Source organism: Falco rusticolus, chromosome 6 (assembly GCF_015220075.1).
Source record: "Falco rusticolus isolate bFalRus1 chromosome 6, bFalRus1.pri, whole genome shotgun sequence".
Classification (NCBI taxonomy): Eukaryota; Metazoa; Chordata; class Aves; order Falconiformes; family Falconidae; genus Falco; species Falco rusticolus.
The window spans coordinates 47,139,264-47,156,810 of record NC_051192.1 but is presented as its reverse complement, the minus strand read 5'-3'; the positions used below and the strand labels follow the sequence as shown (position 1 = coordinate 47,156,810).

Genomic DNA, 17,547 nt, shown 5'->3' with positions numbered 1-17,547 from the left:
CCCCCCAGCCCCCCTGCGCCCCCCAGCCCCCCTGCGTCCCGCAGCCCCACTGCGCCCCTCAGCCCCCTGCGTCCCGCAGCCGCTGGGGGGTTTCCGCGCGTCACCACGCGCGAAGCGCGACTCTCTCCCCAGGCGCCCGGCCCCGGGGAGCCGCCTCCAGCGCCGGGCCAGCGGCAGGGTCGGGGCGGCACACGGCAGCCTGCGGCCGCCACCTGTTACCTGCTCCCGCCTCCGCCTGGCCGAAGGCCAACACCCAGCTCACGCCCGGCGCGGTGCCCTCACGGCCGCGCCCCCCCGCACCCCTCACGGCGCCCCGGCCCCCGCGCGGAGCGGCGGGGGGGAGCTGGCACCGCCACATCCGGGTGCCGGCGCTCTTAGCGCGCATGCGCGGCCGCCCCGCCGCTGCGAGGCAGGGTGCCGCGGCAGTCGCCGCCGCCGCCACTCCTCCCGGGGCGCTGCGCTTCCGCGTTGTCAGGCAAGGGGGAGCAACCGTGAGGCGGGGGAGGCGCCCTCCGCGGCGGCAGGAGGAGGCGGAGGAGGATGGTCGTGGGGGCGGGCGGCGGCGGTGGTAGCCGCTGGCAGCAGCCGGGAGAAGCCCCGCCGGTGACTGGCTGGCGGCACACGCAGCTTTGAGGAGGCGGAGGGTGCCCGAGCCGCGGGGCGGGCGCCTGCGAAGGGGGGAGAGACTGCGGCGGCGGGAGGGACCGGCACACGCACGCACACATCCACAGGCGCACGCACGCAGAGGGATGACAGCGGCGGCCGCGGCTGCCACGATGTGAGGCGGGCTGCGCGGGGGGACGCGGGGGCTCCGCGGAGAGGCGAGGCGGCCCGCACGCTCCCGGCGGCGGGAGGGGCGGCCGGGGCGGGGCCGGCCGGGCCCGGGGCGAGCCGTGCGCCCCGGCGGGCAGGGCGCGGGGCGCGGAGCGGCCGCGGGCGGCGAGTCCGGGACCGGCGGTGGCGGCGCTGGTGGGCTGACCGGCTCCTGTTTGCTTGGCTCCAGTCTCCGTCTCCGAGCCCGCGGGCCCCGATGAGGAGCGCCCCTGCGCTGCCGGACTGACGCCTCGCCGTCCTCCCCGCGGCCGAGGAGGAGCGCTGCCCCGCGGCGGAGAGCGCGGCGCCCCCGACCGCGGGCCGCCCCTGCACCGCCCTCCCCGGCGGGGGCTCGTCTGCCGCCTGCGGGGCGGGCGGCGCGGCACGGCGGGCGGCGGCGAGGCCGGGGCAGCGGGCAGCGCCGCCGCCGAAGACCATGAGGAAATTTAACATCAGGAAGGTGCTGGACGGCCTGACGGCGGTCTCCTCCGCCGCCTCGGCGTCGTCCGCCGCGCAGCAGCAGCAGGCGGGGAACCGGGAGACCGAAATCCAGGAGACGCTCCAGTCCGAGCACTTCCAGCTCTGCAAGGTGAATGCACGCTGCAGCCCGAGCCGGCCGGGGAGGGGGGCGCGCCGCCGCGGTGGGCTCTGCGGGCTTTGCCTCTCGGTACCGACCGCGCCGAGCCTCCCCGCCGCTCCTGTTTACTTGTTGGAATATTAATTTTTTTTGGGGGGTGGTGGGGAGAAGGGAAGGAAGCGGTGGGTGTAGCTGTACAGGTCTCATGGATTTCCGTAGTCATCTTTCCTGGAGAGTTTCAGGGTTTGTCCTCTTCTAGGCTCTTTCATGCGTGCTAATATTGACCGTGTTCACGAAGGCTTCGTAGAGAGAGTGGGATGGCTGGGGGAAGGAGTCATACCTAGCTGTAGTGCAGATCTGATTATCGCGGCATTTGAGTAGAAGCCTCTGCTAATGGGCCCGAAGGACGGGGAATCTGTCGCTCTGCATTATTTGCAAATGGATTTATCGTGTTCCTTTGCGCCTGAAAAAGGCTGTAGACGTTTGTGGTGGTTTCGCTGCAGTGTGTTGCCAAGTTGCCGATGCTGCTATTGCAAATCTCTGGAGACAGAGGAAAAGTTCTTGGGTTTTTTATTTGCTTGTGCGTGATACAGTAACTGCAGTTCGTGTCTGCACACTTCAGAAAATGATGCAGCGAATTAATTCACCAGCTGTACCAAGAGGAATAAAAACTGATTTGAATATCAATACCCGTTTTTATCTTTACAATGCACTCATGGCCTAGCCTGATATGGGTGAGCTTGTTTGTGGATTTTCCTCCTTGTTTTATCTAGTTTTGCAGGCATTTCTGCCACTTCTGCAAGTTGTTCAGGAAGGACATGGAAACGAGCAGAGCAGTTTCACAGCCAATAAAATCTAACTGGCAATATTGAGAGTTGTGGGGTATGTCTGCAACTTCAGTGAAGTAAAAGGAGTATATCAGAAGCTTCCAATGCATTTATAAGGTTCTAACATAACTCTGCTTTAAACTAAAGGTTTTGAAATGGAAAAGCTGGCATTTGTATGGCTTATGTTGTGTACATTTTGTAAAGGAAATAAGAGTAGGTGACACTTTTTATTATGTTCTCAGTTCTGATTAATTGCAGCCTGAGAAGTGGAGTTATTGTTTGGTCAGTTACCAAATTAGTCTTGGCTAATCATAAAGCTAAATGTGTCGATAGTTGCATATTAAGACAGAATCCCATGGTTGAGGGTGAAGGTTTTTTTGCTTTATTTGGTGGGGTGGTTTTTGGTTTTGTCTATTTTTGGGAGCTGTTTTTTCTCTTTGGGGGAAGCGAGGGGAGAGAGATTGGTTATATGGAGCTTGGGTTGTGTTTGGTTTTTTTATTAATGTGCTGAGACAGGTTGCACTGTCATGTGGGCCTCTTGGACTAAAACTGAAGTGATCTGCAGAAAAGCAAGTCTAGTAATTTGTAATAGTTCTAGTGACAAGTCTGGCTTTGCCAGACTTGCTAGGAACATCTGAGACCTTAATAGTTAAGTGCCTTTGTTATAGCTGAAAACAAGATTACTCAGAGAATGAGGTGGTTGAAAAAATGCTGAGTTGATACAATCTTTGTACAGGAGAAATGTAGGTTCAAATTAAGTTTTAGTAAGTATGACTGTCACTTGATCAAGGATGAATGAGTAATTGTGACTTTAAAAAAAATTTATAATTGGTTCATGTAAGACAGCTGACTTTCTCAGTCTGTTGTTAAAATGCTTTATAGCTCCTTTCTTAATTGTGATTAACACTGAATCCTGTTCCCTAACACAAAATATTGATTCTGTTTATTTTCGGTCTGCTGCTTGTCCATCATTACTGCAATGCTCTGACTTGTTAGACTGTACGCCATGGTTTCCCCTATCAACCTTCAGCCTTGGCATTTGATCCGGTTCAGAAAATACTGGCCATCGGGACTCAGACTGGAGCACTAAGGCTGTATCCTTTTATATTCTGAAGCAGATTCGGTGCACCTCATGCAAGTGATGTTTTGATTCAGCTGCTGGAACCATTCAGAAGTCTGTAGGAAGCAGGTATGCAGGAAGGGAGGAAGAAAACCCTGGTTTCTCTTGGTGGGTGGCCTGGCTGTTCTGGTTGTTGTTTGTGTCAGTTCACATTGTGTTAATGATGTGAGCTATGGCTGCTCAGTCCCCATTATCTCAAGTTAATATATACGTTTTGTAGAGGGTTACTAGTGTGTTGACAGCTTACAGCAGCTGACTGCGAATTGAAGGAGACCTAGGCTGAGCTCTGTTTCATTGTCCTGCTGTACCCTCTGGGATTGAAAAATTCTGTGCTGCTTGTTGGGGAGGTTTTGGGTGGTGGGTTTTGGGTATTTCTGGGTTCTTGAGATAAGCTTTGTAATACTGTAGTTACCTGCTACTGCTTCTGTGTTGCTAAAAGATGGTTTCAAGTGGGGACACTAAAAGGTACAGGAATTGTATTTCACTTTACAGTTTCCAAGTGATTGAGACGAGCAGGATGAATTTGTGGAATAAAGCACCAGTAACCCTACTTCTTTTTGCTCACTGAAAAGTGAACTGCCCATATGTTCATAGGCATATGGTACTATCCAAGCCATGTAAAAACATATGTGTTTAAACTTTTATTTTTAAGAGAAGATGCCCTGTAGATTCTTTATCCACACTGCCATTGCCCAAACCTTACTTTTCAGCAGAAGACAATGAATTGAATTATCTGTTGTCCTGAAATTGACTGAACTCTGACCTTTTTGGGTAAGCCTTAGGCCACCTTGCTAGAAAAATTGACTTAATCCTCTTTGAACTGTAGGTGAATCTCATCTTTTCCTTTGCTTATATCAGTCTGCAAGTAGACCTCTTATTTCCTTCTGTAACATCGCTACTCTGTCTGTAAGGTTAATTGCCTTAAGAGGGTCGTCTTTTGTGGGTTGAAAAATTAGAACTTCCATTATCAAATCCAAGGCTTTAAGAAGAGTCTGAAGTAGCTTGTATGGCTTCTGTAATAATATCTATTATAAATTCCAAAGATCTCTTAATTCAGAGTATGAGTAATGGTAATGACCATGCAGTGTTCTTAGTGCTGTATTTGAAAGTACCCTAAACTCTATAGATTTTGGTTTTAAAATGTGATAAAGTTGATTTAAATGAAGAATGAATTGTGGGTGGGTAGTGCTGGTATTGGTATCAGATCTCATATTGGTAGAATAGATGAGAAGAGAGATAAAAGTAAGCATTTGGGTTGGAGGAAAAGGAGACATCAAAATGTACCTATTTAGAACTTACCTGTAACTGTGGGCAATGTGATGTTGCGATGTGGATAATGATGAATTGGTAAAACCTGTGTACTGGCACTTGTCCATGACTACACCTGTGAGTTCTCAGAGTGTGAATTGCTTTCTAAATTATTGGGAGAAGTGCTGTACGATCCTGAGGGAAGAAACAGTTGCTGTGAGATGAAGTAGTAACATTGACTGAAAATGTGTTTCCTAAGGGAAGGGAAGAAGTTTCATGCAGAGGATGAAACATTGGTGCTCCCCTAACTTCATGGCGAAGAATATGCTTCTCAGTACCTTGATAAAGATCTTGATTCTTGGAAGAACTGGTTAAAACCTCTCAGCCTCAGCTGATAGGCCTAACCTAGTAACACTGCAGAAGATAAATCTGTGATTACTTCCTCTTCGAGATGGAGGAGTGCAGGCAGAAGGGATAGATTCAGACACATTTCAGTGTAAAACCAGACTCTGGCTAGTGAAGCAGGTTTGAAAAGCACCCTTTAGGAAGGAGTAAAACTTGCGAAGTGCTTATTTAATTCTATTGCTCAAAGATAAAAACACAACTGAAAAGTGCTTGTTGACCTACAGGATGCTTTACCTGCTAAGGTGTTTATGAACAATGAATTATGTGCACAGATTCATTAAAATGGGAGCCCTTTACTCTTTAGTGCGGCAGAAGTGTTTTAACTGAAATAAGGTGTGCACTGGAAAGACTGAGAGTAAGTGAAGAGGTATTCATTGAGAAATAAATCCTGAAAGTGGGACATAAGTCAATCGTCATTTTATTCTGCATTCATGTTGTAAGAATATAAAAGTAAAGGAATGAGAATGCTTCTTTCATTGCCTACAAGCAAATGGGAGCTGGATATTAGTGTTTTCCGTGCATCTTACTGAGTTTTCACTTGCTTCCTGTTGCATGTAAGTGATCTGAGGAATTGCAAAGCAAGTTTTTAATTAGGAAGGTTATAAAGTATTCTTAAATTAAGAAATTAGCTAACCTCTTTTAGATTACATTAAAATATGAAAAAATTAATGTTACAGTCCTGGTTGACTTTGGGCCATTTATCAGTTAACCCCTTTTACAGAGCATGTTCTCTGTATTTGAGAAGTCTGCAATTTTGTTATATTAAATTCAAAACCAGTATTGATTAGAACAGATTAATATGAGTAGGAATTTTCTTAATCACGCTTTTATCTCATTCTGTTTTGAGGAGTCTGTAACCACCAATGGAGAACAGAGAATTCTTATACACAAATACTAAATGCTGTCTCTAGTGTTGATACAATGACATGTGAAAATAGAACTAAAGCTTTTTCTGAAAAACCAAAATCTGTGGTTACAGATATACTGGAAGTTCACTGACGTGGTATATTTATCAATTGGAGATTAATAAAGACAAAATAACATCAACGCTGTATGGAATTCTCTGAATCCACAAAGTAATTGTGGAAATGGAAATACCTAAACTATAGTTGATATGTTTCACTAACCGCGTTGGCAGTAGAATTACTACTCTATTAATATTCTTTGTCCCTGAGTCTAGGCTTGATGGGTTAAAACTGGAGGAGTGTTATGGAGTTGATGACTTAGTGTGCCAGAGGCAAGGTCTTTCCTATTCCGTGTTCATGAGCAGCCGTTGGTTCTAGATCTTTTTTCACACTTTTAAGAGGGGGCAAAATCAATAAAAATATTAGGAGACTGCTTTTAGTGTAAAACCTAAACCTCGTAAGTCACCAAAGTTACAGTTTGGGATTGCAGACGAGCTAACTTGAGTGGTGTATCCTTTGTATTCCTTCTTAAAAAAAACCAACAACCCACCCTTGATTCTATTTCCAGGGTTACTTAGAAATATTTCAAACTCTGATTTAACTAGGAGACTTTAACAAGTGTTTCTGAGGCAGGCTGATATTGCTCAGGTATTATCCTTAATTAGAGAAGTATTTAGTGCCCTCGGTGGAAAGGAACATTTTTAACATTTAATAACAAAGGGTCTGTTCTGTTTTCACCTGTGGACAGCAACTTGGTTCTGTTGCTGTGTATGTGGGAAGGTTACAGAGTATAGCTTAGTAAAATAGAAACCTTGGAGGGAGGGCAGATGCTGGACCTGCTACTCCTGACTACAGAACAGCCAGCTGATAGGACCCTCTCCCTGACGGTAGAATCTGTGGAAAATAGTTAAGCTCTTCGGTTCTGTTTTCTGTATTGCAGGGGAAATTGAGTGGTGAGGTAGGCACAAGAGGAGAAGCACAGTGCTAAGTGACATAAATCTTATATTTATTTCTTGCATACACCCACGCTTTTCTGCTCACACTGATCCAGTTGTTCCTCTGAGTTTGTGGTGCTGATCAGAGGACTCAGTTACAGCTGCTTGAGGTGTTTGAGCCTTGGCTGGTGGCCTGCCTCTTATGTGTGGCAATTCTGCCTCAGGCTCACCCTTCTGCACAGTGCTGAGTGCTTGTGGATGTGTTCCCTACAAGTAACAATTGTGCTTGCAAAAGATTTCAAACTGCAGTGGTCAGTGCAAGCTGCTGGTGGCCTCATTTGTCACTGCAGGACAGTATTTTTGGCTTTCTTCATACTTAAAGGGAGTTATCTGTTGTTACCAGGGTGGCTTTCACCTTTTGATCTCCTGTCTCAGATGTCTTAATATCAAGTAGTTAAAAATTAATCTATGCTTTGCCTCTTTCCTGTGCATACCTGAACCATTGCAGCAGGACACATAGTCTGTAGTCTTTAGGAAGTTTTGTGAATAATTGGCTGTGCTTTGTTTTCCCAGCAGATATCAAAACCTTCTAAGGAGTTAGAGCAGAGTATAAGTACTCAAGATTAAACTTACCTGAATGGTGTAATTGAGTAGACTTCACCCCGTGATGTCCTGCCAGCATTTGGTGTCATAGGCAATAGCCCTGCTTTCATGCTGTCTGTTGTTTTTTCTCTTCTGCCTAAAAGTCCCTCCAGAAGTTGAATGTGATCTGAATGGGGCAGCAGTTAAACTGCACAGAGGTTTGAGAAAGGTGAAATGGTCTTTTTCAGGATTTGTCTGCCTTTAGGATATTCTTTGCTGAGAACTTTAAATTTAGTAATTGTACGGGGCTCTGGACTTAATAGTTGGCTGAGCTTTTTTGTTTGTTTTTATAGGAGGTAGAATAAGCTTTGAAGCTAAAGCAGAAAAATTGAAGGAATTCTCTTGCTCCCTGCTGTTTAACTGCTCCATCTTAAACAAGTTTATTCAGTTTTCTGTGCTTTAATTTCTCAATAGCAAAACTAGGACAGTATATCAAATGAGACACATTTTGATTGTCTGCCAACATGAATGCAATATCTTTATTGGTGCTTCATGCCTTTAAAATACTCATTTGAAGCTGGAAACTCAGTCTTTCTTTTGATAGAGGGAATTCTGAAAAGAAAGACCATTTCCACTAGAAATTCTTGAAAATAAAGGGGATACCTGTAGAGTAAGTGTTGTGCCTTCCACACAGACCAAATTGTGCCTATGATTCTATTCCCAAGCTGAATAGGTTCTTAATTAAAAAGTTCAGTGGGGGAGGAGTTTCCTGTTGCAAACCCAGTTCATGGGAAGGAGAAAAATTAGATTGTTCATCGTTCTGTCGTTAAATATCTGAAGATCCCAATCATTCTCAATATCAGCATCTGTTCACTTCCCCTTGTTCTTATCAGCAGTGAAAGATGACTTTGTAAGTGAATGACATTTTCATGTATTTGAGGCGTATAAAACTTTTGTTCTGTGACTTCTGTTCTCTGGCCTGTGTGAGAAGAATCACAACTGTTATTCTTTGATCGAAAGAGCTCAAAGCCTGGATATGTGGTTCCATGCAGTTATGAGATGTTTATGTAGCAGCATCTGGATAGTTTTGCTGTAGATGTATACCGAAAAATTCAAGTAAATTCCCTGAAGCTCTAAGAAAATTCCATTTCAAACTTGTGATCTGATTATATCTATTAAAAATACTATTCCTTTGGATCATTCAGACTATGCAAGGCAGTCTGTCTGGGTTGGTTTTTTTACTCCTATCACAGAAACATCCACTTAAGATGATGTAGGTGGTATTTGGTTGGGGGCTTTTGCATGTGACGGGGGGTTTTTTTGTTTGCTTTAAGTAGCTCTACACTTGCTCTTTTCCCTTCTGGAGAAAGGGCAGTAGGGCAGTGGCTGAAGCTGTGTTTACAGCATGCAGAGCAAAGATTGCATGTTTTTCAAACCAAGCACCTATCTGAAGTTGGCACAGCTTCAAGTGGGAGACTGGAATAGATGAACTTGGGAGGTCCTTTCCAACCTAAATGATTCTGTGATTCTGTCTAATCTGTGAATATACCAAAGTCAAATTAAACTACTGTTTTGTGGATTGCCAGGGGGTTTTGGCTTTTGTACACTGAAGAGAAAAATCTCAACCTTTGCCAGTTTTCTTCTGGACTTCGAACAAATCTTCCTGTTTTGGGAAGAATACATCAGTAAAGCTACTAAAAATATTTCAGTAGTGTCATGCCAGAGAGACTCTGTGATTATCTGTTAATAAAATATTTCTTGGCTACCTTGCCATCCAATTTACAAAGAGTAGTTTAAGTAAGAAAACTACTTTGCTTAAAAATGTACATTAATCTTATCACATTTCCGTTTCCTTTAACATGACCACATTTCTTGTAATATCTTCCAGCTTTTAGTTCACATGGAAATCATTAGCTGTCTTGTATCTTTCTTTCAATGAAAAATCCTCATTCCCTAAATGAAGAAAATAAATTATCTTTAGATATTCTGAAATGAAATAAGGCCAAAATGCCATGATGAGATATGTAACCCTTAAGTGTATGGGATTATACCAAGTTAGTGCTACACAGAGAAAGCTATTATTGAATTCTTCATAATAAATAGGATCATGTACTTTTTAGATCTGTGATTATGCTTGTTGGGAGACTTGGTGTGCTGGTTTTGGCAGGGGTAGAGTTAATTTTCTTCGTAGTAGCTAGTATGGGGCTATGTTTTGTATTTGTGCTGAAAGCAGTGTTGAAAATACAGGGGTATATTAGTTACTGCTGAGCAGTGCTTACACAGAGTCAAGGCCTTTTCTGCTTCTCATTCCACCAGCAAATAGGCTGGGGATGCAAAAGAAGTTCAGAGGGGACACAGCTGGGACAGCCGACCCAGCTGACCAAAGGGATATTCCAATACCATATGGCGTCATACTCGGCATATAAAGCTGGGAAAAGATAGTGGAACACCTGGATGATGGTGTTTGTCTTCCCAAGTAACAGTTACGGGTGATGGAGCCCAGCTCTCCTGGGTATGGCTGAACCCCTGACTGCTGATGGGAACTGGTGAATGAATTCCGTGTTTTGCTTTACTTGCGTGCACAGCTTTTGCTTTACATAATAAGCTGGTTTTATCTCAACCCATGAGTTTTCTCACTCTTACCCTTCCAATTCTCCATACCACCAGGGGTGGAGTGAGGAAGCAGCAAGGTGGTGCCAGCTGGGGTTAAAGCCCCAATGTGGGGCTTGAAGGGTCGAAGAGGTAACAAATTTGATTGGAATGTGCTAGGTCAATTTTATAGATGTTATTTTTGTTTAGCAATTAATTGGCAGGCTGCTGTGCTTGCTGTGGGGCTTGCTTGCCTTACTGTATATTGGTCTAGTGCTCGTTACTGGCTGCTTTTTGGTTTCGCTGCTCGCTGTACTGCTATCACCTTACTGCGTTGTGCCTGGGAACATGTTGATAGCAGCCATGGTGATGCACCTGGGCTGGCAGATGGCCAGGGCATCGCTGCTGTTCGGGTGCTGCTGTACCAGACAGGCTGGAACTCCAGAGTGAACTTGAGTTGAAGGGACTGTGACCTGTGGGTGAGCCCGTGTGGGAGCAGGACACCCCAAAGCATCTGTGACCATGGGTAAGTCCACACCAGAGCAGGTACATCTTGGAGTGTCTGTGGCTGTGTTTGTCTATGCTGCAGCAGGTATGCCTCTGAAGGGTTCTTGGCCCAAGGACAAGTCCACAGTGGAGAAGTACATCTTGGAGCATCAGTAGCTGTGCATGAGATCATGCTGGAGCACTTCAAAGTGTATGGTCATGGATAAACCCATGGCAGAGCAGATCACCTCTGGAGAGACTGCAGCCATGGGTAAGGCCATGTTGGAGTAGGTTTACTTCTGGAGGGACTGTGGCTGTAGGTAAGGCTACACCGGAGCAGATCTATCTCTGAAGACATTGTGGCCTATGGATAAGGCCATGCTGGAACAGGTGCACCTCAGAGCAACTGTGGCTGTCAATAAGTCTGTGCTGCACCAGGTCTTTGATCTAAAGTATTGTTGCATGTACTGTAATTCTACTAAATGGCTTTTAGTAGCAATTGCTTTTGTTCAAAAATAACTGAAGTATAACTGTATTATATCTAATACTACAATTTACTGAAATGGACTTCAGAATGAAAACTTTTCTTCCCTGTAAGTATTGTAATTGACAGAGGAGAAGCCTAGTGGATATAGCCTTGCAGCTTCAAACTTGCTGGGTCATAGTGAGCTTGGGAAAGGTAAATGTTTTTGGAAAGCATGCCAAGTTTGCAAGGCTGCAGGTGTTACAGTAGCACTAGTGTAGCCTGTTTCCTTGTATGTCCTAGCTATTTGTGAAACACTGAGGTGGTATGGATTGGTGATTTGATGATGTAAGGGTAAAATGTGACAGGGACTCAGCTTAAGCTTTCAGACTTCTGATATGGTGCTCAAGTCACTAGGCTCTTAATTCCACATTTTACTGGATTTGTTCTTTCTCAGTTACTGTGGAAGAGCTTTTAGAACTGAAATAGCATTATTGCTGCAGGAGAAGACATGAGCCTTTTCGGTAAGGTCATGTCTGGAAAAGTAGAAATAGCTCATGATTCGAGATATGATAAAGCTTGAAAGAACAAATCAAGATGCAAAACCCTTCCTAACAAAACTTCCTGTTTGACAGAAGTTTTCTGACTGTGTTAGACTACTTCTAAGTGTCCAGCCCTCAATTTTTACACAGGTTTCAGAAGGCAAAGATAAGTATTTTTACATGTTACCTTTAAGGTGAGTAGAATTGCCCTCAGTTATTTTACATATTTACTGCTACTCTTCTGGAACTGTTTTTGTTTCTCATTTTAGCGGAACAGTAAAAACCCATGTTACTTATCAGGATTCCCACAGCACATCTGTTTCTGTAGGGTTGTCTATGAAGAAGCTCAGTGAAAAACAGAATTAAAACTTGTAAATTATTGCATTCTGGATGCAATAACTGCAAAAACAGCAAACTGGAGGATGTGTATTTTGGAAACAGTTCACTTTACCAGTTAGCTAAAATTAAGGACAGTGGTTTCATATTGTGAAAAAATAGTCCTTAGCAGTTTTGAGAGAGTTAATACTGCAGTAGCTCTTTATCTTTAATCTCTTGAGTCTTCTGTTTTCCTCTTACTACTCTTAATGTGGCCCATCCTGGAGTATACCATCAAACTGATCATTATAACTTTTTTTAAAAACCAAAATTCTTAATTCTGCAAAGTGCACTTGGTTAAGTAGACAAGACTACTTTTCCTAAGATCTAATTCTTTGACATGAAGTGTATTTATTTATTTGTTTACCTGAGGAAGCTGTTTGTGGGTTTTGGTTCACAAGTACATACACGACTGCATTGCTTACCCACTGCCAGTGTGCTGTCTTTCAGCAGCTTTTGATGTTACCTTATTTTGCTGACCCCTAAGTTTAAGTTGTGGTATTGTAATTGGTACTTCAATGATAATCAAGCATAGCCTCTTAGTATTCAACTGGTGATAACTTGGGTGAAATTCTTCGTGTCAACACTTCTATCATAAGCACTTCATGACAATAATACAGTTTACATGTTTGTCAAATGGAGCACTAAGTTACTACCGTTGACTTGCTGTGCAAATACAGGTGAAGATCTAATGATATAATTTAAATATCTGACAGTGATATTTGTATTGCTGAACTTAGGCACAGTTTAAAATAATTAAGGTCTTGGAAATAGCTAAAACTGAAATATTTCACCAGTCAGGACTGTGGTAGAGTATTTAGTAGATTTCTAAAACATGCAGCAATTCTGTTAGCCTCCAGAGACTCATACTGAATCCTGATTCATTTTGATTTTTACAACACTTTCATGAGATTACTCTTTCTGTGGCTATCATTTAGCCTGATCTGACACACTGATGTTCAGTTTAAGACACTCTCTCACAAGTGAGAACTATTTTGTCTTACAGTTAAAATATCTCCTTGGGAAGAGATTCCAAAACTGCTCTTGTGTCCTAGATCTGTACAACTTGACGACAACCTTGGTCTCATACTAGTTGTTCTAATTAATCACTTCCTGCAAAGACTCAGTCTATTTTGAATCCTAAACTTCTCTTAACTAGATTTTTTTTATTTATTTATAATGCTTGTGTTGAGGTAGCTATATCAATTGCTGAATTAAGATTGATTTTAATATTGTATTAGTAAAGATTTTTCACTGAAGTTCACAAATAGATCTTCCCTAGTCATTTGTCCACAGTTCTACTCTGTATCAGTGGTTCTTCGGGGTTTTTCATTTGCTTTGAGTTTTATCTTAAGTGTCAAGAATAGTGAAAGTAAATGAAACTTGGAATGTGTGTCTGCTAGAAAACAAAAGTGTAAGATTAAGTACTTTAAGGAATGCTATGTTATGCTGATTGAGCTAACTAAAACATGTGGTGAAAACTTGCTAAATTGATTACTGCTTATGAAAGTCTTTTGTCTTTAATTAGGGATCGCTTAACTTGGACAGTGAGCTCAGGGAGCTCAAGGACAGATTTAATGAGCAGATGGTGTTTGCCTTGAGCCCCCTGAAAAGCAAGATATGAGCAGGACCATCCAGACAATAATTATTGTGTGCAGCTGTGTCATGACAAACTCCACCACGCTTGGGCATCTGGCCAGCATCCCTGGCATGTGTGAACCTTATGAATCATGAGATAGTGCATGCCTGCACTTAGCCTAAACTTAAATTTACATACACTAGGTGTGTAAGCTATTCTTGTTTTTCACTGAGTACAAAGGTGGGCAAGCTCCAGGACTGGGCAGGAAGCCTCACCTACAGGTGGATGCACCACATGGGAATTTTCCCAGTTACTGAGAGGCTTCTGGCACTGGCTGCAATGGTGTTTCCCAGCCAAAGTGTGGGCCTGAATGATGTTAAGGTGGTAGTTGGTGATGTATCCTTTTCTTAGTCTCCTTAACGCTTTGCAGTAATGATTTGATGCTTCAGGTCTATTACTATTTTATCATATTTTGCATAATAACTAGTACTGTTTCCTTTTTTGCATATTGCATGCTATTTTTCCTTTATTATACTGTAATATAATAAAATGCATTTATTTGGTCTGGAATTCATTTTTGCTTGGTATCCAGTCAATCAGCAAAACAACATGTGAAACAATTTTTTTTGTAAAAAAAAAAAGATGCTGATCTTGTAATGCTTAAAAAGCAGTCTGAAGTGTTGCAGTTTGCAAAAATCAACTACATGATTACTGTTCTACAGAGACGTTTGTATCTTGATAGAAATAAGTGAAGGCTACTTTATTTATTCATTTTACTGAATGTCATGGGATTTTGTTTTGTAAGTACCTTATAAAGGTAGTAACAATCTGATTTCTTTTGGGCAACTTGAAGCTTAATTTCCTTCTAAAATTGAGATAATACAGTTTCAGTGACCACTGCTTCCCTGTCCAGAATAAGTCTTAGCCTGCCCCACTCAAACCAGACAGTGCTCGTAACAGCAATACTGGTGGAGAGAGATTAGGTTCTCCCTCAAGAAAGGCTATAGACCAAACTCACCCTTTTATGAGGTATCCCATGGATTCTCCAAGAACGAATTGCCTTCTGCTCCTATATTCTTGTGTGAAGTCTTCACAGAAGCTGTATTAACTTCAGAAACCAGGGAACTAAAGAAAAGATGCAGATCCAAAGGAAGCAAAGCCTTTGTACTTGTGCTTAGCAAGCTACTGTTTTATGTGATTCATGCTATTTCAAGCAGAGAATTGCATTCCATAGCCTCTTGAAGCTGCTGCCAGGCTTGTACTCTGTATGTATTTGATTAACGTTATTAGATCTTTGTTTCATGTTAAGATGATATATTTAACGCTTCAAGAGTAGCCAACTGAAGAGGTAATCCAGCTGATACCCAATGTTTTTTGTAACCTTTTTTACTAAAGGTTCTGCTTCTTTCCCACCTAGTGACACCAACTTGTAGTTAGTAGCAGCAAATGGATGAGAGCAATTTGCATATTTCTGTTTTCTCATTAGGGAAAATAATAGAACGCCAATTTTTTGTGATCACTTAATGTCAATTTGATGGGATTAGTATGCCTGTATTTTTTTGCATATGCTCTATCCAATCTTACTACAGTGTTAAACAGAGCAGATGTTCATCTTCACAGTTGAAAAACATTCTTGACTGAACTTTGTAGTGTTGCTATTAGAAGTACAGTTACTAAGCTTTAGTGATGCTTGTTAATATGCAGAATGGGCTGCAGAGCGATACGTTGCCTGGCATTCCCTTTTACATGTGTTCCAAACTTGTGCAGTAAACTTGTACAGGGAGGTTAGTTTCACAGCCACCCTTAAATGTCAGATAAAGAGGAAAGTCACTACAAAAAAGCCCTGGATAAACTTCCATTTAAGTGACTAAATAATGATTTCTTACTGTCATGGTGAATATCCCTTCATTCTTTAAAATAATTAGGTGGGAAACATAACTCTTAGGAAAGAAATCCTGCTGAGTTACTAACCTGGAAAAAAGATTGGGTAGCCTACCTCTTTAAAGTACACAGTCTTACTAGTAAAAGTCGCCATATTTTCTTTAGTGTTGCTGACCAAAGGAAATTGTATTCAAATAGCAGCCACTCACAAAGAATACTATTTTATTAAACTTGTTTTGTACTTAATTCTGTATCTTTCAGTTAAAAAAAAAAAAACAAAAACACTAAGCAGAAACATAGGTCCAAAAACTGTTACCCACAGTATATTTGGCTGCCTAGAACTTGACTGTTTTACTTATTTTTGTTCATCAGACATTGCCTGTGAAAGTACTGTGAATACAGTCCTAATTGTGTTAATAGTCAGAGGGTTAGTAAAAAAAGTAAAATAGAATGGGATTTGTACATGCCTTAGAGGATGCTGTGAGGAAGAGGCAGTAGGAGTTAACTTTTATAATATTCTTTCTCTTCTTAGGGAAAACCAAATGGTAAAGGACAAAAACTATTTAACTTTTGAGCTATGGCAGTTTAAAAGAACTGTGTTTGGTTTTTCCCCATATGATCACTGTCAAAATTTACAGATCAAATACTGTAAAAAAAAAAAAAAAGAGATGAGGAAGAGGTGGCATGTCCTGAGCAAACTTTACTAACCTTTGATAATCTGTTCTTTCACCTGGCAACACCCAGTGGGAGAAGCAGCACATCAAAAGACGCAAACAGTTTGGATTTCTATAGATAACCTGACTGAAACTTAGTAAATGCATCTCTTTGAATGCAGGAAAGTCACCTGTAATGCATTCAGTGTAGTGCAAACAGCTGTAAAGGCCCCTGTTACAGTAGTTTGCAAATGCAACTCTGCAGAAATAAAAACTTAACTTTTACAGATCTGCAAATACATAGATATCATGACTGGTGCATAGCTACAATTGGAGAGCAAGTGATCAATGTTCAAATGGATCTGTGTCTGTTTGGTCCCCTACTTTGCAGCAGAACTGATTTCTATTTGCAGCGGACTTTTCTTAAAGCTAGCTCTGTTTTGGTAACAGAAACTACTATACCAAAGGGGCCAGAAATGCAATGGTGTGTGGCTCAAATGCGAGTAGTCACTAAAAATATTGTCTTGATGGGTACTCTCCATTATAAAATAGCTAAAAATGATGCTGTTGTTACTTTTGCACCCGAGGGTGAGGTTATCTTCCTTAGCATAATAAGCAGTAGAGGTGATCGCTGTCACCAGTTAATCTAGCAAACAGGAGCTGCCTGCATTTCATTTTGAGAGACAGAAGTTGTAGAGGTCCTTGCTGTTTTATTAAGGTTGTGGATAGGCTCTTCTCACTTAAGTGCTCAAAAGTGACCTTAACTTACCTGTGTCTGGTGCACCCTTGCCTGGGCAGAATACTTAGACTAGCTGTTCTTTAAAAGGGTTTCGCTAAGGGAAGGATCATTTCTAAAACCAGGAAGAGGAAAGTATTTGGTTGTTGCCTACCTACAGGCTTTCTGAGTTGGGTTGTCCTTTACAAATGTGGTCTTTCCCTATTTTTGAGCTTGTCTGGGCAGGGGTGGGGAGAGGTGAATTGATGCCTAGCCAGACTGCAGAAACTTGGGAGACACTAATTCAGTTCCAGTAATACTACCAAAATGATCATAAGTGGGGTTTTTTGTGTATAACTTCATAGTAATTCACTGATCTGAATTCAAGATGACGTTTACTGAGATTATGTATAATACTTAGTGTATTATGTATTTAGAAACATATTTAATGTACTATATTGTATGTAATATACACAATAAATAAAAGAAAAATAGGCCTAAGTTAGATCTTTGAGACATAAAGATCACAGCTAAGTACAAAGCTTCAAATTGGTGGATAAGTGGATATGTATTTTTTTCTGAACCATCTACTGAAACTTGGTTTTTCGACTTGGCCCAACAAGCTTGGAAAAACATGGTCAACAAAGAAGCATTTTGCTGTCATAGAACAATACTGTGTCCATGTTTTGAGTCTGTTTTCACGGTTTTTGCATTTTAAGTGATGTGGATTTAGAGGGGGGAAACTAGAATTAGTGAGAATAGGGTGGCTGCCTTAAAAGAGGATTAACAATGCCTGGTCTCCTCAGTTTAGAGAGGAGGAGAAGGGGTAAATATGATCAAGGGCTGTAAAAT

The 17,547-nt window shown here is 42.4% G+C and overlaps 1 protein-coding gene across 13 annotated transcripts in view; it reads left to right on the top strand.

Annotated features, from left to right (window-relative positions):
- Positions 1-495: 495 nt before the first annotated feature.
- Positions 496-17,547, top strand: part of STXBP5 (syntaxin binding protein 5) — a 114,410-nt gene continuing 97,358 nt past the window's right edge. For 4 of the 13 annotated variants that reach the window (XM_037390875.1, XM_037390879.1, XM_037390878.1 and 1 more), the window contains exons 1-3: positions 498-778; positions 1,004-1,402; positions 3,214-3,311. In XM_037390875.1, the coding sequence (XP_037246772.1) occupies positions 1,250-1,402; positions 3,214-3,311 (251 nt within the window). In that variant the 5' untranslated portion in view covers positions 498-778; positions 1,004-1,249. Of the gene's footprint in view, positions 779-1,003; positions 1,403-3,213; positions 3,312-12,504; positions 12,516-17,536; positions 17,541-17,547 lie in introns of those variants that run through there. The other 9 variants (XM_037390883.1, XM_037390881.1, XM_037390882.1 and 6 more) reach the window with 4 other exon arrangements.